At 40.7% G+C, this 24,544-nt stretch overlaps 1 protein-coding gene across 3 annotated transcripts; it reads left to right on the top strand.

Annotated features, from left to right (window-relative positions):
- The first annotated feature begins 3,605 nt into the window (after window positions 1–3,605).
- On the top strand, window positions 3,606–9,132 carry LOC104456189 (formin-like protein 1). 3 transcript variants are annotated; one of them, XM_010070931.3, is made up of 5 exons: window positions 3,606–3,798; window positions 4,016–5,784; window positions 5,950–6,149; window positions 6,545–6,789; window positions 7,896–9,132. In XM_010070931.3, the coding sequence occupies exons 2-5, from the start codon at window positions 4,148–4,150 to the stop codon at window positions 8,718–8,720; spliced, it is 2,907 nt and encodes a 968-aa protein (XP_010069233.2). In that variant the 5' UTR covers window positions 3,606–3,798; window positions 4,016–4,147; the 3' UTR covers window positions 8,721–9,132. The 3 variants fall into 3 exon arrangements, with proteins under 3 accessions (XP_010069233.2, XP_010069232.2, XP_010069231.2); XM_010070930.3 differs by having other exon boundaries at window positions 3,606–3,848; XM_010070929.3 differs by having other exon boundaries at window positions 3,606–3,890.
- The last annotated feature ends 15,412 nt before the right edge of the window (window positions 9,133–24,544 follow it).

Raw genomic sequence — 24,544 nt, 5'->3', positions numbered from 1 at the left:
TTTTTTTTTGTTTTGTTTCCGGGAATAAAATCAAGAAGTAGAAAAAAACTTGTTTATTATTCTTGGAAACACTTTTTTCTTCTTCTCATTTTTTTTTTTTTAAATTTTTCTTCCTTTTGGCCATGGTCGACGACCAGCCATCGAGGGTCAGCGACCTCACCAGAGCATCGCTAGCCCTCGACGAGGCTCGGCCTCGTCTTGGCTGGGCGAGCTCGAGCTAGCCTTGATCTAGTGAGGCGGAGCTCATCGCTAGGTCGGCCTCACCCAACGGTGGCTTGTTGAGGCCAACATCACGTAGCGAGGCCGAGCCTCGTCGGTGGCCTCAGTGGCCAAGCGAGGTCACCGGTGAGGCTCAACCTCGCTTAGGTGGCGCGGGGTCGGCCTTGCCTTGCCTAGTGAGGCCGAGTCTCGTGCCGGCTAGTGAGGCTCGCCTTGCCTTGGCTAAGCGAGCTCGAGCTTGCCCAAATCTAGCGAGATTGAGCTTCACTGGTCGCTGAGCTCACTTAGCCACTAGTGAGGCTAGTCTCACCGGGCCACCATTGGGCGACACTAACCTGGCGGCCTCGTCGGTGGCTGGGCGAGCTTGACCTCGCCCAACCAAGGCGAGGCCGAGTCTCGTCGAGGTTGGCGATGTTGTCGGCCAGTCGTCAGTCATGGTCAAGGCCGACAACCTAGGTCAAAAGGAAGAATGAAGAAAAAAAAAGAAAAATATAATGAAAATATTAAAATATTAAAAAGAAAAAAAAATTATACAAATTTATCAAATGTGTTTTATTCTTGGAATATAAATTTTTTTAGTTATCAAACGCGTTTTTATATTCGAAATTGTTATCGAAACGGAAAAAAAAGAACTATTTTTATTTAAAAATTATTTTCGACATAGAAACGTTATCAAACGCTTCCTAAGTGTTTTTGTGACGTACTTGTCAAAGGATGCCTAATCGGAAAATCATTAATTAATATATGCGACACTGGGCGGGCTTAGTGTTCTGAAATCGGAATGCGTATATTCAAAGCGGTCAACATTTTACACGAGTGAATATAATAGTCGGGAAGCCCCTCTAAATTATTGACATTCCACTGTTTCGAGGATTATACTGTCCGCAGGGGAACAGAACAAGAGCGCCCCCCCTATCCTCACATGCTTTTGACGCCGTTCCCATCCAAATTTACCTGAGCCGATTCACGGGTTCGCCATTTCGCTCACCGCCTTGTACGGCCTCGGGCTTTGTGATGTGACGGTGGGGGGGTCGCTCCTCTGCTTTTCTTTTGTCTTGCCGACTGCACACGACGCCGTCTCCACTCCTACCACCGGCAAGTGTTCTAGTCCCCAGGTACTAAAATTAAAGAAAATCTGTTGTTGTTCGGTTTATCGTCTTCTCATGTCGTGCGCGATCGGTATATTAAAATTCACCGTATTTTCATTATAGATGTATGGGTCACGAGCGCACTTATGGTGACATTTCTGGCGACCCTAGTTTTCATAAAATATTTTCCTCTTGATCGGACAATAAAAACTTGAGATTGCATGTCGAATTTGGAGCTCCTCTTTGTTTGCTTTTTTGGAATTTACGGATTCTGACGAGGTCGAGTTCGTATGGTTCAGTAAGGGTCGCAGTCCATAAAGGGATGGGAGTTAAATGTTCACTGCATGCAAAAGACTTTCTAAGTGGGTTCGGTCGTATAAAGGACAGGATCGTCCTTTGAGTTCAAGTGCTGCTCAAAGCTTTTGACGGGAGTTTGACTGGAATAATTCACGTGTTTAATTTAATAGAGTATCTTTTCGTATAATTAATTGATAGCGTGGATGAATAGATGGAGTAGCATCCTTGATTTCGTTTTGCTTCCAGATTCCGAATTCGAGCTTAAACAAAATTTACTAGCTAATGTATTTGAACTTTAGATCATTAAAGACTCGATCGAGTCAGGCAAATGATTAATTAGAATGGGGTCATATGGTCCATATCAATTATTAGAGTTGATCATGTGGGTCCAATAAAAATTATGATTTTTTGACTGTGATCTAGACAAGCTTTTGTTTTTTTGTTGAGCCTTGCACATTTGAGTCAAGCTTGAACGTCGAATTCATCGATTGGATTTTGATTCATTTCACCAATTATATATAACTTTTTAAACGAACCTAATGCCAAGCGAAGTGACGTGAGCTGCAAGTAAGATTCGTTGCATCAATCATTGAAATTTGTTCGGTTCACTACCGTTAGGGGAATTTCTTCTTTGAAGTGGGTTCGAGGGCCTAAGTTTACAGCTCATATGTCATCACATAATAAATGGTAACGAGAGTCGATTAGAGATGTGCACTTTCAATTTCAATTTGCTTAAAAATGCACTTCAAATTTAATGTGTAGGAATTCCAAACGCTGGTTGTACATAATATGAAGACAATCAAACAATTCAATCTTTAAATTTTTTGAATCGGTTACTTGACAAGTATCCTCAAGTAATGATTAACAAAATCTTGATAAGATTAAAAGAGTCAACATGTGGTGTAGTGTCATCGGTTCCCGATTCGATCCAGTTCCATTTAAAAATCGAGAATCAAGGATTGGATTGGACGGTCTTTATTAGGGAACTAGAACAAGTTATCTTATCTGATCCAGTCTAATGAAATTGATCATTTAGTCAAACAAATATAAAATTATAAAAAATACTAGAGTTGTTACTATTTTAATTGCGATTTTAAAGAAATAAGCAAATATTTAAAAAAAAAAAGGCATTGATTTGGTCCGATTCTCTTTTGGAATCGAAAATCAGATTGAAAATCACTAGTTCCATTTTCGTGCAACCGGAACAAGATCGGTGCCTTCTGAAATTGGACCAAGCCGGCTAGTCTAGTTTGGTCCGGATAGTTGTTGGTTCGGACGGTCTAATATTCTCATCCCTAATCAAGCTCGGGCGACCGATTCTATAAGGGGAGGAGCGTCATGAAAGGGGAGGCAGTTGAAAAGAGAAAACAGACGGAGGAAATTACTCACCCTCGTCCTTTTTGGACCCCAAAACGAAACAAGAAACCCCCAGCAAAAAGTAGGGTTGGATTCGCAAATTCCTGCACACAAAAATAATATTCCCGAGTCTATCATTACCCCCCTCGAGAATGAGGACAATCCTCCCCAAAGATTTTCTTCTTTGTCCACTCCACTCCATTCTTCTTCTTCTTTTTTTTTTTCATTTTTATATGTCCTGTAATGTTCAACTTCAATCTCCTGTGTGCGTTAGGCAAGAGATTCAAGAAACAGCTTCCCCCTCTCTTCCCGGATCTTTTGTGCTTTTTTTATTTTTTTGGGTGGATGTGGGAGAGGCCCTCTACTCTAGTACGGGAGGGGGGGCGAGAAAGAAAGGGAGAAAAAGAAACGAGGGAAAGGAGGCTTTTCCCAAAGTGGCTTTCGCTTTCGCCCCTCTCTCTTCACCGTGGTGGTGTCGAACAGAAGTAGAACAGCTCATCCTCTTTCTCTAAACAGGACAGTGTGTCCCCCTCTCCGTGCGATCACTGTTAAGAATCTTTTGGTTTGAAATTTGAGAAAAGAAATTTTGCAAATCCCCATAATGAGCTTTGTCTTTCTCTGTCAGGCTCAGGTTTTTGACCTCTTGTGTTCCTCCCCTTCCCTTCCCTCCCTCTCTCTCTCCTCTCTGTTCTTTCCCTGTGCAATGCTCGAGTCCTCTTCTTCACCTGCCCAACAGCGATGATCTGCTGCTGGCTGTGACCGTCGCTATCACCATCAATGTCACCTCATCCTCCTCCTGCACTCTCCCTCCCTCCCTCACCCGCTTCTTCTCTTTTGGGTACGTTGGAAAAGGTCACTGTTTACTACTTACTGAAGCAGAGTTTGATGGTGGGTTTCGCTCTCTTTTCGGTTCCTTGGCTCTGAGATGGGGTTGGTTCTTAAAAACTGAACTACCATTCTCTTTTCTTTTTACTGCTTTCTCCACCCTCCTGAACATTCTCATTCTCACCCACCTAACGTGCTCTTTCTCTCTCTCTCTCTCTCTTTTCTTGCAGACATTCTTCTTGATCTTTGCAAATGCACATTCTCTTCCTTATCCTCACCTTCAACAGCAGTCATGAACTCCCAGACTGCCTGAATTGTTAGTACACCGTTTAAAAAGCTGAGCATTTTTCAACCCATAAACGATGATGCCCAGTCCCACCATTCTCTTCCTCACTCTGTTGCTCGCCATTTCCACACCCACCGCCAGGACCACCGACAGCCACCGCCACCACCGGCGGATACTCCACCAGCCCTTCTTCCCGGTAGAATCCTTCCCTCCAGCTCAGCCTCCATCGTCCTCTCCTCAACAGCAGCCAAAGCTTCCCTTCTCGACCACCCCAACAAAGCCCTCATCATCGTCTCCCGCTTCCTCAACCCCACAAAGGCCGTTCTTTCCCACCATCCCGTCGCCGCCGCCCGCTCCCTCCGGCTACCTCGCCACATTCCCCGCCAACATCTCCTCCCTCCTCTTCCCTCACTCCCCCGACGCCCCTTCCTCTTCCCCCCACCACCTCATTGCTGTCGCCGTCTCCGTCTCTCTCCTCTCCGCCGCCCTCATCCTCACCCTCGCCGCCTTCCTCTACTTCTATCGCAAGCACCGCCAACAGTTCCCTCCCTCCTCTGCCGCCGCAGCTGCCGCCGCCGACGAGAAGGAATCGAGAGTCGACAGCCTCCGCCTTTTCCCGCCCAATGCCTCCTCCACCTCTTCCTCCTCCCCTGGCGCTGCTCCTTCGGCCCGGAAAATCCCCAAATCTTCCTCCAACAATCCCAGCAGGGAGTTTCTCTATCTGGGTACTCTGCCAAATCCACAAGGAACGAGCGGCGAAATCGCCACTCCTAAATCCAGCAATGCAAGTGCAAAGATCAGCATCATCTCGGGCTTGTCTTCAGCTTCTGCGTACCAGAAGCTGGGCTCGCCGGAGCTGAAGCCGCTGCCGCCACTTCCTCGGCACAATTTCAGGCAGAGGAGTAAGAATTCTGTGGTGGAAGACAACCGTGGTGAAAATGGGAATGAGGATGATGAAGAAGAAGAGGAGTTCTTCTCGCCGAGAGGGTCGTCAGGCCGCAGAGAGAGCACCATTGTCGACGAGCCCGTCCTGTCAAGCTCCAGGCGAGAGTTCTCCGGCATAGCGGGAGTGGAACGTTATGGGAGCAGGAGCTTCAATTCAAGAACTGCATCGTACCCGTACTCGAATTCAGGGTCTTCGAGGCCTTCTCTGTCTCACAGTCCTTCTCCACCTCTGAATTCCAGTCCCAGGAGCTTGAACTCGAGCTCGCCGGATGCCTTCCTCAAAATTCCGGCTCCCTCCCGGCCACAGCCGATGATCCTGCCGCCAAAAACCCCCTCTCTGAGGTCGTGGTCTTCCTCCTCTTCGCAAACATCGGAAAGAGGGAGAGGTTCATACGATATCAAGTATATCAAGAATGCAGTAGCTTCAGATGTTTCGGGTGTGAATACAGAGCCTGTGGTGGGAATTCAGAGCGTCCCCAAGCTTCCTCCGCCGCCTCCTCCTGTGCCGCCACCAAGATTTTGGGAGAAGCCGGTGCCAATTCATGATCCGATCACGGGACGACCTCCGGTTCTCGTCGCACCTTTAAGACCTCCTGTGTTCCAAAACTTGGCGAATGACGAAATGCAGAGTGGTAGCTGCAATGTTGAGGCTACTAGGCCGAGTGACGAGACCCCCAGGCCGAAATTGAAGCCTTTGCATTGGGATAAAGTTCGAGCCAGCTCGGACCGGGCTATGGTGTGGGATCAGCTGAGATCTAGCTCCTTTCAGTAAGTATTTTCGTTTCTTTGATGAGTAGATATTAGCTACTCCTCGATCGATCCTTTTCATATTCGATATAGAAAGTTGCTCTAACGTGTCTTCTTTCGGAACATCGTGTGGATTCGGTCACTGCAGAAATTTATAAGTTTGTTGAATCTGGGTTTGGTTTGCAGACTCGATGAGGAGATGATTGAGACCCTATTTATGGTTAATAGCTCAAAATTAGGTCCCAAAGATAGCATTCCGCGTTCCGTTCTGACTTCGTTGAACCCGGAGAACCGAGTTCTTGATCCTAAAAAGTCGCAGAACATAGCAATTTTGTTGAGAGCACTCAATGTGACCATTGAGGAAGTATGTGAAGCTCTCTTAGAGGGTAAGTGCTTTTCTTCACTGGACTGTTGTACGTTCCTGCCTGTTTCTTTTTTTGGGTAAAGACCTATGTTGATTCCGTTCATATAATGTGTGCTTCTTTAAATCATATAGTTGGTAAGATCTCGACCTGATGATATCCCAGAATCTATTCCTAATGAGTTTTAAATTGTTTAATTAGGAATTTTAAATTGTTTGAATTAGTGTTTCGATTTTCTTTTTTAAAAACCAGGTAAGTGAGCATTGCGGACGTGGCCACTTATCTTTTCTCTGGCTGAAAGAAATAATGTGAGGAGGGAAAAAAAGAAACCAGTGTTCTACGTAATTGTGCAGGAGCTGCCTTTTATTAATTTGCCATCTTTCACTCTTAGTTTGAAGCATTTCGCTTCTTTCAAACAGGTAATGCTGATTCTCTGGGGAGTGAATTACTTGAAAGTTTGCTAAAAATGGCCCCGACCAAGGAAGAAGAGCATAAATTGAAAGAGTTCAAAGATGAATCACCGTTGAAATTAGGTCCGGCTGAAAAGTTTCTCAAGGCTTTGCTTGACATACCTTTTGCATTTAAAAGGGTTGATGCAATGCTTTACATCGCCAATTTTGACGCAGAAATCGAGTATCTGAGACGGTCTTTTGAAACTTTAAAGGTATTTTTTTTGTTAGATCGTGACAAAATGTGTGCATATCTATTTACTATGTCAATATATGTTGCTTCTCGCAGCCCACTCATGTGAATTGTAACTGCTCCCTACCATTATCATCAAAGTGGCATGAATGTGTTCTGAAGACGTTTCTTGGTTAAATAATTAGGATTCACTGGTCTTGTGTGATGTCTAAGCCCTGATCATCCTTTTTAAGTTTTTATCATCTATTGGACAGTTTAATCGCTCCTTGTGTGCTCAAACCATGACCAATGTCTTCTGTTTCAATCATTCCGCTTTTGCCAGCAAGCACACTATCACAAGATATTTACTTTCACTGACTTTCGAATCGAGGTATTATATGTTTACCTCATTCTCTTGTACTTTATTTTGATCTTTCAAGAAAACAGTTATGGTGTAGAATGCCCAATGGTAGGAATATTCTCTCTGGATACATGGCTATGCTTACTTATGGATAATGTCCTGCGTTGTGTATGTATAATATATGTATGACCACTATCAGAAAGGCTAGAATTTGCTGTTGGATCAATGTTAGGTCATCCAGACACGAGCTCTGGAAATGCTTTTGTTAATTGTTCAATTTAGACTGTACATCTAATATGCTGGAATACCTTCAGTCCCTGATATTCTGTCGCTTGGCTTAATGATCCAATAAATCGCAGAAAGTTCTGTTGGCACTTCCTAAAACTCCTTGCACATGGCTAAACTATTATGAACAGCTTTTTACTGAGCTATTGCTCCATCTTCTTCTCCTTTGTGAAAAACATGACGACTTCAGAGAGAAATCAACAGAAGATGAAGGCCTTGTCAATGGCCCAAGATCTGAATCCCGCCTTTCTTCACCCTTAAACGAATCAGCTTATCCTTAGTGCTGCAGTTCCATTCTTTGATGTTCCTTGCACATGGCCGAACTATGATTTATGTTTTCTTTCATGATCCTGGTGCCATTGAGTAAGATGAATGGCGTTTCTCTTGTATTCAAAATTCTAGAGGAGTTTTTCCATTTCGTGTTGGTTGATTGCTACTAATCCTGAAAAAAGAAGAAGGTTTTGTCATCCTCTAGAAGCTGCTCATGTCTTGAATGTTCACAGGCAGCCTGTCAAGAACTCAGGAACAGCAAGATGTTCTTGAAGCTACTGGAAGCTGTGCTTAAGACTGGGAACCGCATGAATGTAGGTACCAACCGGGGCGATGCGCAGGCATTCAAGCTGGACACACTTCTCAAACTTGTAGATGTGAAGGGCACTGATGGGAAAACTACTCTCCTGCATTTCGTTGTCCAAGAAATAGTCAGAGCTGAAGGTTCTCGTTTATCAGGGAGCAATCAAAATGTTGTGCCTGACATAAATCAACAGTCCTCTCTTCGGGATGATCTCGAATTTAGGAAGCTTGGTCTGCAAGTTGTCTCCAGTCTTAGTGGAGAGCTCACCAGTATAAAGAAAGCAGCTTCGATGGATTCATGTGTTCTTAGTAATGAAGTTGCAAAACTGTCTCAGGGTGTTGTGAAAGTGAGGGATATCATAAAACTATGTAGCGATGTCGCATTCAAAGATGGAGGTTTGAAATTCTTGGAATCAATGAAGGGGTTCCTCTCAAAAGCAGAGGAAGACATTGTGCGGATCCAAGCCCAAGAAAGCGATGCCCTCTTGCTGGTGAGGGAAATAACAGAATATTTCCACGGCGATTCAGCTAAAGAAGAGGCCCATCCGTTCCGGATCTTCATGGTGGTGAGGGACTTCTTGTCTATTCTCGATCAGGTGTGCAAGGAAGTGGGGAAGATCAACGAGAGAACGATATACGGTTCTGCTCGTCCATTTTCTCTGCCGGTGAATCCTGCCACTCCGCCACCTTTTCCCATTTTCATGGAGAGGAAGCAGTATGGTAGCTCGGATGATGAAGGACCATCTTCATCATGAGCATGCAAACTCTTCTCGTTCTGCATAGATGTTCTCAAGATAAATTTTGTCAGGCAATTAAAACCGGAACCTGGTCATGATGACCTGCTTGATAGGCTTCTGGGGAATTGCTTGCGGAATTGAGTCAAGCTTCACGATGTCTTTTTGGTTTATCTATTTCTTCTGTTAAAGGTCAAATATCTTATATTAGCGACTATGAAATAATTTATTTAGGAGCATCGTAATGGACACTGTAATTAGTGAGACATGTCTTTGTAAATGTATGGATTATAAGAGATGTCAGTGTAATATCCATATGACGGATCTCACTGCATGTACTATGGAACGATGAAGTTCCTCGGTGAGTTTATGGGCTATCATGTATTTTTCTGCTCATGGCTTGTGCTGTATGAATGCAATAATTTGCCTTAAATTCAAGGGCATGCGCCCTACCAAGTGCACAGCAATATAATCTCCAGATTTCTCTATGAACTGGACAGCAGGGGCAGCTTAGGCTGCGCATGGTAAAATTTCTGAAATAGATCAGAAATCAATTTCTCAATTTCTATTCCTCGGACAAGTTTCTGAACAAAGAAACCTGTTTGATAACGACTCAAAATTTCTATTTCTGAAACAGAAATCCGTTTGATAATAAAAAAAAAAATTCTATTTCTATGAATCATGCTATCCCCATCCTTTTACCTCACTCTTCTTGATGCTTGTGATGGTAATTTAATTTGATAAAAGCTGTAAAAAGAAGTGATGCAGCATTGATATGAATTCGATCTTTCCATTCACATGTTCAAAAGATAAGGAATGGACAGAGCGTGAATCTATGAACATGAACCTAGCATAGATCTTGGAAAAGAGAGGTCATGACAGGAATTCAACATGATATTACATGAGGTAGAACCAGCATGGGTGTTGGAGAAATCTTCTTGAAGTGTTTTGAAGTTGACAAATCGTTTTTATTGGCCAGTCGAAGAACTGCAGACTCTGCTATTTAAAGTCGAAGACCTTGGGACAGCCAGGACTCAAGACTCAAAGTCTATCCTTATGACAGTCTCTAATCAGTTGAAGAAAGGTTATCCAGAACTAGATGTTTCGTTGAGGATTTAACCTTATCAACTGGAGAAGATCTCATGGTGGAGAAGACATAAACGGAGTCCTTTGATTGATCGAAGATTGATTCGATAATTGAAGATCCGGTGATTGCCTAAATATTATCGGAAGGTTCTGTTTATGGAAACCGAGATCCTGATTGTATGGGCGAACATGATTGATGGGCTATCAACACGTTCCATTTATAGCTTGGACAATCTTCCTAATTGATTCCGTCAACGGGTAGATTGGAGGAATTCATTTGGTAAGTGCCAACGGGTATGATGGCATAAAGGAGTATATAAGGAAGACTGTCTTAGTTGTTCAAGGTGTGCGCGATAGAAGAATTCCAAAGTCTGAAGCTCCTTTTTGTTTAGACAAATCCTTTGAGCGAATACTTGTATACGAAAGAGAGAGTCTATATTTGTGAGAAATCTTGAGGAGGTGTGGTAGAACATCTACACTGTGGAATCAAGGCAAAGCCGTGTCTTGTAACCTCTCTCTTGTTCATAGTGGAATCCAGCCCAATAGGGTCATCGGTGAAGAAAAGAGTGGACGTAGGCTTGATATAAGCCGAACCACTATAAACCGCGTGTTCAATTTTCTCTTCTCTCAGTCTTACTTTCATTATCGTTTCATCCAACTGTCTAGTATTGTGCAATTGCTTGAGAAAAATTCTTTATATACCTATTCACCCCCCTCTAGGTACTCATACTAGCAATATCAATTGGTATCAGAGCCTGTGTACTTACTTTATTTGAAGTGTTTTACTTCATAGTAAAAGATCCATGACTAGTATGCTAGCACCAGGGCTGATGGAAGGGCAAAGCAATACCAGACCACCCTACTTTGATGGAAAGGATTACAACATCCGGAAGAACAAGATGAAAACTTTCCTTCGATCAAAGGATCCTCTGGAATGGGACGTTGTAGAAAAGGAATTACTCCTACCTGCATTAGTCTCGAAAGAGGAAAAGAAACGATGAAACCAGCGGAATGTCTCGGGAAGAAATAATCAAGAGACAAACACTCGATGCAAAAGCAATTTACTCCTTATATTGTGCTTTATCACCAACTGAATATAATAGAATATCTTCTTGTGGTACAAAGAAAAGAAGTTTGGGACAGATTGCATATCACCTATGAAGGAACAGATCGAGTGAAGGAAACTAGAATCAACATTCTTCTCGGTCAATACGAAGCCTTCAAAATGAAACCAGGAGAATCTATATCTGACATGTTTAGTCGTTTTACAGATATTGTGAATGGTCTTGAAAATCAAGGTCAACCAACTTCTAATCCCATGAAGGTAAACAAGCTATTGAGTGGATTCTCCAAGGATTGGAATCACATAAAGACTTCGATAAGAGAGACGCAAAGAATTATGCCACTATCTGTCGACGAGCTAATTGGAACTCTTCGGTCTTATGAAGTGGAACGGATCAATGAAGATGAAGATCCAAAAGGTAAGAAATCCATTGCATTAAAATCAAATGATGATTCGATGATACAGATTCGAAGAAGATATGGACGATGAGGAGCTTGCTCTCATGATAAGAAGATTCAGAAAACTGAATAAAAAAGGGAGAAGGTTCAACTCAAAGAAACAAAGCTTTCAAAGACAGCAGACCAAGTCGGTGATGATGAGGAACCAAACAAAGACATAGTCCGCTTTGAATGTAAGAAAAATAGACACATTAGACCTAACCTGTCATCTTCGAAGAAGAAGAAAGGAAAAGCTGAAAGATTTCGAAAAGCTCTCAAAGCCGAAACACGGAGTGACATAGAGTGTGAAGAAAGTGATAATGAATATGCCAATCTATATCGATGGCACAATGGCTCGGACTCTGGATCAAACTCGACAACGGTGAATTTGAGGCAAGTGATATTAAAATTCCTGTCAAAGTTTCTAAATATATTGATGAATTATGTTTTAGTCTTAAGACTTCTCTCAAAAGAATTTCCGAACTGAAAAGGAAAACTCAGCTCTAAAACAAAAGGAAAATGTTTTAGTAGAAAGAGTTAAAAGTCTTGACTTGACTATTTCCACTCTTAAAGAAAATGAAGATGATCTTTTAAAAGAAAATGCTTTTTAAAAACAGACTTATCAAATATCTCAAAGAAATTTTAATAGGGTCCGAAAAACTTGAGAAAATTCTTTCAGCTCAAAGACCTTACTTCAATAAGTCCGGTCTAGGTATGACAGAAGAAACAATTCCCCGATTGATTTTCCTAAAGTAAAAGAAAGAATTAAGAAAAGACTCTCGAGAGAGGTTTACAAAAACCACTTCAAGAAAGTTTTTGTAAAATGTAAGGAAGAAATGCTCTAAAATGTTCAAATGCAACAGTTCGGATCACTTTGAAAAATAGTGTCCTATGGTTTGGAAACCTGTTAAGAGAATATGGGCTAATACTACTTATGTTACTAACACAAAAGGACCCAAGAAAGTTTGGGTACCAAAGAAAGCTTGAGACTATTTTTTAAATGCAGGTCACCGTCAAGAAAAAGGTAAAGTGGTATCTTGACAGTGGATGCTCAAGACACATGACAAGAGACTCAAATTGTTTTATAAAGATTGCTCAAGTAAATGGTGGAAAAGTTTCATTTGGAGGAAAAAGAAAGGGAGTATTGTGGGATTTGGAACTGTGAAAACTGGAAATCTCACAATAAGTAATGTTTCCTTAGTGGAAGGACTCAATTACAATCTTCTCAGCATTAGTCAATTGTGTGATATTGGTTTCAAGATCTTTTTTCAAGAAGGAATATGTTCGGAATCGGTAAAAACTCTACTCGAGTCTTTCATGGGTCGTAGACATGGAAACATTTATCTTCCGGATGTGAAACCAAATGAATCGCAATGTTTTATCTCAATTCAAGACGAAGCAAGCTTATGGCACAAAAGCTTGGTCATGTCAACATGAAGCAATTAGCCAAAATCTCATCAAAGCAGTTTGTTTGAGGACTACCCAAATTACCTTATCAAAAGACCGATCCATGCACTCCATGTATTCGGGAAAGCGGTAAGAAATTCATTCAAGCCAATAAATCATGTCTCTACTAATCATGTACTACGATTCTTGCTGCATATGGATACCAACCAGAACACAGAGTATTGGAGGTAAGAAATATTGCCTAGTAATTGTGGACGATTACTCCCGTTTTATTTGGGTATATTTCCTTGCAAGTAAGTCTGAAACCTTCTCGTATTTTGAAAAGTTTGTTAAAAAGGTTCAAAATGAAAAAGGATGTGTTATCTCAAGTATAAGAACAGATCATTGAGGTGAATTTGAAAATCAAGATTTTACAAAATTTTGTGATGAATCGCTTTAATCATGTGTTCTCCTCTCCATATACTCCTCAAAAAATGGAGTTGTGGAAAGAAAAAACAGATCTCTTCAGAAATGGCTAGAACTCTTTTAATTGAAAGTAAGATTTCTTCACGATTTTGGGCTGAAGTTGCTTCAACAGCTTGTTATATCATCAATAGAGTCTTCTTAAGACCTATTCTAGAGAAAACCCCTTACGAATTGTTCAAAAATAAGAAGCCTATTGTTTCATACTTTCATGTATTCGGTTGCAAATGTTTTATATTGAAAAATGCAAAAGATCGAGTTGGTAAGTTTGAAGAAAGATCAGATGAAGGTATCTTCCTTAGATATTCTACATCAAGCAAAGCCTTCAGAGTCTATAACAAGAAGAGCTAGTCTATGGAGGAGTCAATGAATGTCAAATTCCAAGACTCAACACAAGATGAATCAAGTCAGACTCATCAAGAAGAGTCTGAACCTGCTTCAGATCTTCCAAAGCTTACATCTCAAGAAGCATCTCAGACTCTGGAAAACCAGCTTCAAGATGTTCGTGAAGATCCAAACAAAGAAAGAGATCATCAACCAGACAGATCAACGAGTAACTGGAAGCATAAGTCCAGTCATCCCAAAGATCTTATAATCGGCGAAATGAATGAAGGAATTCGCACCAGATCCAAAAGGCGAGAAGAGTCTAGTCTTTGTGGCTCTCGTTTCGAAATTGAACCAAAAAGCATAGAAGAAGCTTTATCGATGAAAGCTGGATTGAAGCTATGCAAGAAGAGCTCGAGCAGTTTAGCATTAATGATGTCGGGAATTGACATCCAAACCAAAAGGTAAAACTGTTATTGGAGCTAAATGGGTGTTCGAAACAAGATGAATGAGAAAGGAAAATCGTACGAAACAAAGCAAGACTCGTGGCCAAGGGATATACGCAAGAAGAAGGAATAGACTATGATGAGACTTATGCTCCGGTAGCAAGGTTAGAAGCTATTCGACTATTACTTGCGTTTGCTTGTTATAAGAATTTCAGGTTATTCCAAATGGACGTCAAAAGCGCCTTCCTAAATGGAAGTCATCCAAGAGGAAGTTTATGTGGAACAACCACCGGGGTTTGAAGACCCAAAGAAGCCGGACTCGTCTTGGACCGAAGAAGGCTCGTATGGTTTAAAGCAAGCACCTCGAGCTTGGTACGACAGATTAAGTAAGTTTTTAATACAAAATGGTTTTGTCAAAGGTAAAGTGGATATTACTTTATTTATCAAAAAGGTGAACAAAAGTTTCTTACTTGTTCAAATATATGTGGACGACATTATTTTCGGATCTTCTAATGAAAATATGTGCAAGAAATTTTCTAAGTCTATGCAGGATGAATTTGAAATGAGTATGATGGGAGAGTTAACATTCTTTCTTGGTCTTCAAGTAAAACAATTGAAGGAAGGAACCTTTATTTATCAAGAAAAATATGTTAATGATCTTGTCAAAAGATTTGACTGGAAAAGTGCAAAAAGACCGACATACCGATGTCAAGTTCTTTGAAGATAGACGAGAGATGAAGAAGGGAAGAAAGTTGATCAAAAGCTATACGAAGCATTATTGGTTCACTCCTTTATCTTCGCTTCTAGACGACATCTTGTTGAGTGTTTGCATCCGTGCTAGGTTTCAATTAGATCCTAGAGAATCCCATCTCGGTCTTTGCGAAATGCATCATTAAATACGTTGCTTCATCATCAAGCATCGGTCTTTGGTACCCTAAGAAGGAGACTTTAATCTTCTCGGGATATTCAGAGACGCGAGATCTGGCGGTTGCGAGTTGATAGAAAGAGCACTTCGGGGAACTTGCCGGTTGCTTGGAAGTAGGACGGTGTCTTGGTTTTCAAGGAAACAAAGCACTTTGTGTCTCTTTCAACAACGAAGCGAGTATGTAGCTCGGGAAAGCTGCTGTTCGCAAATTCCGTGGATAAAACAACAGCTAAGAGACTTTGAAATTGAAGACTCATGCACGGAGATTAATTGCGACAACACCGGCGCCATCAACCTCACCAAAAATCCAATTCTCCACTCAAGAGCAAAGCATATAGAGATTCGACATCATTTTATAAGAGACCATGTTCAAAATGGAGATGTTTCAATTCAATTTGTTGACTCAAAGAATCAAGCGGCGGATATATTCACAAAGCCTTTAGAGAAAAATCAATTTGAGTCTATACGCTCGAGACTCAACATTTTGAGGTATGAGGATATCAAAGTCTAAAGACTTTCAGACTCAGACTTACAAGACTTTATCTAAAAGACAGTCTTGGTACGTCCGTCAGATTGTAAGTCTTTCTCTCTTGAATCTCAACTTGAAAAGGTACGATTGTCAGACTGTGTTTAAATTGTTGCTATATTTAATTGACGTAAATATTGCATCGTTTCATTTTCAAAAGGGAAGTTATTTTTTGAAATGGCTATTTTTGCGGAAAAAGACAGTTATTTTGAAAAGGCATATTTTTATTTCCTTTATGACGGTTCGTTTATCCCTCTTCTTAACCGATCGTGAACTGTCGATTCCTCTTCACTTTTCTCTCAAAAACCCTAGAAAGCATCGATCCTCCATTCCTGTTTGTCTTCTTCGTTTAATCCTAAAAAAGTTGTCATCTTTCCCGGGAAAGTCAAGCAAGGAATCTTCCAAAAAGCGAGAAAGATGTCATCTTCAAGAAAGTCTTCGAGAATTGCAAGCAGGGGACCACGGCGGATGAGTGAGGGGCCTACGCACTTCGATCTTACTGAAGATGAAGTGACTCCAGATCAGCAAGCGAGCCCACAACATTCTCAACAGCGTCATTCTCCTCCATCTAGTCCTCAAGGTGTTGATCATCAACAACGGGGAAGAAATCATCGAGGATGCGAGACTCGTAAGAGTTCAAAAGCCCGCTTATATTTACCAGTTATATCGTGCCCTAAAAGGAATTTGTACTCCTTTGAACTATATTGATGATTTTCTTAAAGATAAAGGACATGGGAACGAATATATCTTTCGAAAAAAAATGAAAAGTTTGGGAATTGCTCGAAAAGGGGTGGTGAGGAAACCCTTGCAAATATCCCAAGTGATCCTCGTGGATTGGGGGCCGAATCGTAGATGGGAATGATGATGATAAATTGTACAGTCAATTCCAATCGAAAATGGGTGTTGCGGTTGATAACCAAGGAAAAAGGGGAGATTTGTTCAGATCAAAGGAGCAAAAGGATCTGTACTCGAAATTGCTGAAGCGTGGGGTGATAAACCCTAGGAGTGTAGATTTTGATTTTTCGGATCTTTGTGAATATGAACTTGAGGGAAAAGTTGGTTATCTTCAACTTGAAAAGTTCGCTCCGACTCTACTGAGAGGCCTATCTTTGAATTAATGCATATTTCTATTCAAATCTAAGCTTTTTGGATGCGAATAGATTCTCGTTCAACGTTAAAGACCAAGATTATGTTGTGGATATGAATATCCGAGATGTGTTAGAAGTCGAAAGAGGAAGATATCGGCCAATCAAAATTTCCATTGCTCGGGCCACTCTTGAAGCGGTGAAGGACGGGAGAACAGATGAAAAGATCACCTACTTAAGGATGGGTGCATTCAACATCTTGCTTCACAAGATTGTGATTAATTGCATCCGACCGAAATCGACTTCCAAAACTGATGTTTCAAGTTCAGAGGCCAAGTTGATGTATGCCATTCTCTTTGGAAAAATGTTTTCTCTCCCTCACACTGTGATGTTTCACATGTATAGAGCAATGATGAAGGACAGAGGTCAACTCCCTTACCCAAGCCTTGTTACGAAGTTATTCGGACATCGAATATTCAGCCTCCACAAATCTTTTGTGTTCGACCATGCGATCATATGGTGGTAGGTCTGAAAATGGTGACCAAAATGCGTCCGAAGGAACCGAGCAAGGAGTTGGAGAAATTCAAGGAGAAGACTCGCAAAATCTCATCAAATATCTTCTGCGGCTAAAAGAAAAGGGAAGGAGCCCATGGTTGCTCCATCCAAGAGAAGAAGAGCTCTCCTTATTGAGGATGAAGATGATGAGGAAGACATCACCATCTCGCATTGGCTTTGAAGAATTTAAGTCGTCTGTTCCAAAAAGAATCGGAGCAAATGATGAAAGAAGCAGAGGAGAAGGAAGAAGAAGAAATAGAAGCTGAAAAAGAAACGAGAGGAGGAAAGACCGAAGAAGAAAGAAGAGAAGAAAGAGAACTCGAAGAACACTCTTCTCCACCCGTAGGCATGGAAACAGGGGAGATCAAGAGAAATGAGTGAAGTCTTCATGTCCTGATGCTAGTGAAGGAGTCAGTCGCTCACCAGCAGACCCAGAGGATGTTTATGCATCTCAATTTTCAGAAGAAGGTCATGAAGTTTCATCGCCAAACCTGCAAGATTATGCTGATCTACCATCATCTGCATTTACTCCATCAGATCGAGCCGAAGCAAGTACTCAAATTGATAATGGAGCAGATTTTCGCAGAATCATGGATATTCTTTTGGAGATGCGAGGTCGATTTATGCCTTGGGATGCGAAAGTTCAAAGCTTGAAGAATGAAGGTCAAGCTTCTTCCTGTTCATTGAATGATAAAATGCAAGCCCTCTCTGTTCAGAATCAGGCCAATGCCAAGAGTGAGGAAATTGCACAGCTAAAGGAAGACTTTAAAAGGCTGGAAGGCATCGTTCAGTCTATGGAAGATTTCCAGCTTGTCCGTGTTCCCAAACAATCTTAACTTCATCTCATCCTTTTTAATGATGACAAAAAGGGGGAGAGATGCAAGATTTGATCAAAAACCTTTCATTCAACTTTTAAAGATTTGATCAAAAACCTTTCATTCAACTTTTAATTGTTTTTGTTGGATTGTTTTGTGGTTTGAATCTGTTTGACTTTGGTTTGTGTCTGGATGAGAACCGAACTAGACTTGGACTTGACTGCTTCTATTAACTAATATTGATATCTTATGGATGGCTTCATCATATCTTTGGACTAACCTATTTTTACGTGGTTGCGAGATTCTAGTGTTATTCGTTAAGACATTTACCTCTATAAGATATGCATATGTGTTTGAAAAATGTTTTGCGGGTCAAAGATATCCAAATGCAGGAAAGTTTTGTCACCATAAAAAATGGGGAGATTGTTGGAGAAATCTTCTTGAAGTGTTTTGAAGTTGACAAATCGTTTCTATCGGTCTAGTCGAAGGCTTGCGGACTCGCTATTTAAAGTCCGAAGACCTTGGGACAGCGAGACTCAAGACTCAAAGTCTATCCTCATTGTGAGTCTCTAATCCGTTGAAGAAAGGTTATCCAGTAACTGGATGTTTCGTTGAGGATTTAACCTTATCAGCTGGAGAAGATCTCATGGCTGGAGAAGACATAAACGAGTCCTTTGATTGATCGAAGATTGATTCGATAATTGAAGATCCGGTGATTGCCTAAATATTATCGGAGGTTCTCGCTTATGGAAACCGAGATCCCGATTGTATGGGCGAACAGGATTGATGGGCTATCAACACGTTTCATTTATAGCTTGGACAATCTTCCTAATTGATTCCGTCCAACGGGTAGATTGGAGGAATTCCTTTGGTAAGTGCCAACGGGTATGATGGCATAAAGTAGTATATAAGGAAGACTTGTCTTAGTTGTTCAAGGTGTGCGCGATAGAAGAATTCCAAAGTCTCGAAGCTCCTTTTGTTTAGACAAATCCTTTGAGCGAATACTTGTATACGAAAAAGAGAGTCTATATTTGTGAGAAATCTTGAGGAGGTGTGGTAGAACATCTACACTTTGTGGAATCAAGGCAAAGCGTGCTGTAACCTCTCTCTTGTTCATAGTGGAATCCAGCCAATAGGCTGTCGGTGAAGAAGAGTGGACGTAGGCTTGATATAAGCCGAACCACTATAAACCGCGTGTTCAATTTTCTCTTCTCTCAGTCTTACTTTGATTATCGTTTCATCCAACTGTCTAGTATTGTGCAATTGCTTGAGAAAAATTCTTTATATACCTATTCACCCCCCTCTAGGTACTCATACTAGCAATATCAATGGGCACTACATCATTGTCCAGTAGAGTTTCACTATGGAGATATACATCTAACAAGTTTAAGCATGCACCAATTCAGGACATTATAATTCAGTAATACACTTCCTTTGTTTTAGCCAAAAGCTCAGTAGCACACCTTGCAAGTTAGGAATTAACTCCTTAATGATTCGTACCTATCAAGTAGCAGCACCACAACAAAATTGTATACAGTCTATAACATGAACCTAATATGTGAAACGCCGAAATCACGATAAAATGAGGAAATGCCAAACAAGATGGCTTTAAACTCACATATTTGCCTCCTCACAGATCAACAAGTAGACATCAATTGCTTCCGCACCTACCACCAAATGCCACAAGACTTGGGAGCTGTTCTTGGATGCCAAAATATTACCAATTTGGTCGACATTCTTTAAACTTTGAATTTACAGAATAAACAGATAGCAGGGACAACATAATTATATGACAACCACTCAAACTATAAAAGCCCAGAAGCTAGGGTGTTGAAGAAAGTGTTGAAGCCAAGTACCCCCAAAACCGAAGAAATGAACAAGAACAGAGACAAGACAAAAGAGCACCATTTATTAACACAGTGATTATGCACAGAAACAGAGCAGCCCAGACTCGCAGCACAAATTGTAGAGCACAAGCACAGAACAAGCACATAACAACCAAGAAAGAGGCGAAAAGGGAAGGATCGATCGAACCTCGTGAGGAATCGAAAGCAGAAAGGGGTGACGGCGACTGGATCCACGGAATTGAGAGTGGAAGGGGATGCGGACAAAGATGGGCGACAGAGATGGGCGACGGCGACGGTGACTGGAGTTGGGCGACTGGATCCGCGGAATCGAGAGCGGAAGGGGACGCGGACGAAGATGGGCGACGGAGATGGGCGACGACTGGAGATGGGCACGGCGACTGGAGTTGGGCGACGGCGATGGCTGCTGGAGTTGGGCGACGACGACGGCTACTGGGCGATGGCGACTGGAGTGCGACTGGGGACGTGGACGGACGAGGCGGGTCCGACGGGACGATCGGAGCAAATTGGCCGGTCGAGATGAGCGGCGAGGGCGAGGGCGAGGGCGAGGGCGATGGCGATAGCGACGACGAGATGAGTGGCGATGGCGAGGATGAACAGCTTCGGAGTCGCTAGGGTTTTTGGTTGAGGTGAGGAGAAGGAATGGGAAAGCTACGGTAGTGAGGAGAGAAGGAGTCGATGTTTCTTTGAAGGAAGAAGGGGGATGGATAAGAAATAATTTATATTTCTACTTCAGAAATAGAGAAGCTAAAATTTTAGCTTCGATTTCTCACCAAAATAATTTTGAAACAGAAATCTATTTCAGAAATAGAGAAATCAATTTGCGTTACCAAACGGTTTGTTCCAAACATCCGGGGGAAGAGAAATAGAGAAACAGAAATTTTACCATGCGCAGTCTTAATGACTAGTTGGGGCATTGACGGATATAACTTTATACTAAGATTAGTCCATCACATTAAAAGGCTTCTTAGTCTTCACTCATCTGCTATTTCCAAGCTAAGCTTCATTGAGTTCCACCTTCAGGGTTGTCTCGATCAAGCTTAGGGGTGAGTATATCGGGTCTCCTAGGACTGGGAATTGCTTGGAGTGGAGTGAATTGAACTGACTAGTTTGGTCGGCTCTCGAAGACATTTGTCTGTTGTCGGTTCCGTAAAAATGGAACCGATGATTTTCGGTTTGGTTACTAGTTCCGAGGAAACCGGACCGGACCGACTCTTTCCAAAAAAATATTTTTTAATTTCTTAAAAATAGCAATAACTTTTAAATAGTAACAACTCTAATATTTTTTTAAAATGTTTTAGTTTTTTTGCTAAATGATCGGTTCCATGGGATCGGATTAGACCGATCAATTTGGTCTGGTTTCCAATCCTAGGATTGTTTATTCTGGTCTTTGGTTTGAAAAATTGGGAATTGGTCCTCCCAATTTGGTTCCCAATTTCTAGATGGAATCGGACTGGACCGGAAATCGATTATCCCTAATTAGGGCAATCAAAGGATAAAATCAACCCGAATTCTTCCTTTTGGTTAGTGCTACATAGAGGTGTCAAAATGAGTCTTAAACTCATATATGACTCACTTAAATCATAAATTAGTCATATATAAATCACTTACATCTTGAAGATATTGGTTAAATGAATTTAAAAACTGAAGGCTTAAGATAAACAGATCTTAAATAGGATGAACTTAGAACCCATTTCCAACCCAAGCATCTCTTTCCCTCTTTAACTTTTTTTTTTTAAATCGAAATTATAATTATTTTTTACAGTTAATTTTTTTTTTTTTTTCTTTCCTTTATTTTTTCTTTCTTCTTCATCCTTAGTCCTTCCTTAGCTAGTGGCTGACACAATGACGGTCAACAATCAGCCAGGTGAGGCTCGAGCTCGTTGGTGTGGGGCGAGCTTGATCTTGCCAACGACTGGCAATGCTTAAACCTTGCCAATTTGGCGAGCCTCAAGCTTGCTAATGTCAGGCAAGATCGAGCTTACTTGTGGCTAGTAGTCGACTATTGTTGTGGCTGATGACTGGCTAAAGAAGAAGAAAAAGAAAAAGAAAATTAAAAGGAGTCAAGGAGGAAAATTTAATCATCTATATTTCATACCAAACGGCAAAAAAAAAAAAAAATTCTATTTTATTTTCAAATTTGAGGGAAAAACAAAAAAATATTGTAATTTTCCTAAAAAGTACTTCTTGAAAAATATTTTAGAAACAAACTAACGTTTATTGTCAATTGAATTTGTATTGCATGAAATTTTTTTAGTAATGCAATTTTTTAAAAAATATCATAAGAAATAAGCTTTCTTAAGTTTAGTTAAATGGGTTAGGTATGAGCTAAGAATGAGTTGAGTATGAGTAAAAAAATTTTGCATTACGATGAATGAGTCATAAACAGATTAAATGTGTTGATTTGGGTCGAACAATTTATGATCCAACCCAAATCTGACCCAACTCAACACATTCCTTTGGTAGGTCTAATGCTGCATCAGTCCTTTATTCTGTCAAAATTAGAGGTGAGCAGTTTCAGGTTCCTTTCACGTTTCACTTGGAACTTGGAACCTATCATTGGATACATGTTCCTCATTTGTTAGAACCTGAAACTTGCTCGTCGGAATCTAAAACCTGGAATCTACCATGTCGTAGGTTCCAAGGTCCAACAAGTTTTTTTTTTTTTTTTGGTTTCATTTTTAGGTAAACAAAATGAAAATGAACGCAACAATACCAAACAAGCTTATCATTCACCAAAGAGAGTACAAAACGAGCAAATGCATGGTGCCCATTGGAGTTGCTCTTTTCGAGCAACTGGATGTATTTTTTCTTAGACAAGAACTAAATATCCTGTTTGTCACACTCATGGTAATTGATGGCTCTTCTTCACTTTCATTGCTTGAAAATTTCACTTTTGTGATCAGAGTCATCTCCTCACATCTAAGGTTTAGTGGTTTTAGGTTTTATACAAATTCCATTTGAAACCTAAAATTTACCAATTGGAATAAGTTATTCGTTTTTTAGAACCTAGAACCTACATATTCTAGAATTTGGAACCTACCATGTCACAGGTTTCGAGATCTATCTAAGTCTTACTTATATTATTAATTGAATGATTGAAGTAAATTAAAACCTTTAAGATCACCAGTTACTGTTATAATTTACCGACCACAACTTATATTTAGATACAAAAAAAATATGAACATTAAAATAGTAAAAGTCTTAGTTATAAAATGAAAGCCTAGACTAGTACTTTCAAATTATACACTTATCATTAAATAACCTAGAATAGTGAGGGATTGCACGAAAATTTGGACCAATAAAAACATTAAAACTTGTTTTAGATTTTAGGTTACAAGTTAGAAGTTTCGGGTTCTAGGTTTCAGGTTTCTCTAATTAAGTATTTGGAACCTAAAATCTATCTATTGAATTAGGTTCATTACTCTTTAAAACCCAAAACCTACCCAGCATTATTGGAACCTAGAACCTACAGGTTCCCATAAGTCCGGTCCTCAAGTTTCAAGTTCTACTCCAGAACCATGCTCATTTTTAATCAAAACTAGACAACCTATTAAGCCAGTCATGGGATGAACCTTGGTAGATACTTATTATTTGGCGATGTCCCACCAATTCATCATATCAAAGTGAAATAGTTTTTCCACTGCCAACCATATGCTTTATACGAGGTTTCAGCTCTCCATAAAGACCCTTTGACGGTACACGACCGTTGTTCCATAAAATGAGACTTATCCTAGGCCTCTTTCACATTTAATGTTGAACATGGCTTCATATTAGACCCAACAAGGTCTGAAACCGACTGGATTTAATTTGAGGACAAATGGAGCGATGGAAATATTTCGGGGTGCACAAAGAGGCATCGTCGAACCAATTTTCTAAATCATGTGGAGGCCGTTTGGCACGAAGCATCAATGTCAAGGCTACGAACCGGACGCACGGAAGCGAGACCGGAAAAGCTGGAAATTCCAGCATTTTATACGTCTGGTAAAAAATAAAGCAGGGACCGATTTTTGGACTCGAGCAGTTTTTTGAGATCAAGAAGATTTCGGACATCCGACTTGAGCAGTTTTTGGCCGAGAAGATTTCAGATATTTTGCCACTTCGCGCAAATGTCCGAACGCGGACCGGGCAGAAAGTAAAACACGTGGTTTGACCTACTTCGCTCGTTAGTCGTTACGTCATGTCTAAATCCAGAAAGAGCTTTCAAAGAGCCGTCGAAAGAAACCTGTTCTGGGAGACTTTCGTGATTAATTCTTGTAGGCATATTTAGGTGTAGTAAGAGTCTTGAAACTACTGTGAATGAGAGTAATTGAGCGGTTATATTCTTCGTTTTGCCCATTATAGCGGAACTATCTTTTCTTTCTCTCCTCATGGGATAAAATTACAACAAAAAAGAAATTCTAAATTTATTAAATAAATATCAATTCAATTTTATATATTTTTTTTAATTTAGCCAATATAATTTTAAACTTTTTGATGATTTGTCAATAGCACTTTTGATCAACTGATCAACTTTGGCTTACAGTGTCAATTATCTTATGAGATACGGCTGACGTTAATGTGAATAATTTTCATATTTTTAAAAAATATTTTCTGAATTTTTTATTATTTTTTTCTTTTGATTTTTCAACTATGGGCATTCAAGGGTTTCGTAGCCCTCACCAAATGTGGCCAAAGGCCATGGCCCTTGCTTGTGGCTAGTGAGGGCTTTGCGCCTATTGCCTAGTGGCCAGCAAGGATCCCAAGCTCTCGTCTATCCACAAATGGGGAAAAAAGAAGAAGAAGAAGAAGAGAAAATAAGAGAATCATAAAGTTTATGAAATTTTTTAATTTTTTCAAAAAAAAATGT

The sequence above is a fragment of the Eucalyptus grandis genome, chromosome 8 (genome assembly GCF_016545825.1).
Source record: "Eucalyptus grandis isolate ANBG69807.140 chromosome 8, ASM1654582v1, whole genome shotgun sequence".
Taxonomy (NCBI): domain Eukaryota; kingdom Viridiplantae; phylum Streptophyta; class Magnoliopsida; order Myrtales; family Myrtaceae; genus Eucalyptus; species Eucalyptus grandis.
Note: the sequence above shows the minus strand (reverse complement) of the source record. Positions and strands in the feature narration are given on the sequence as shown.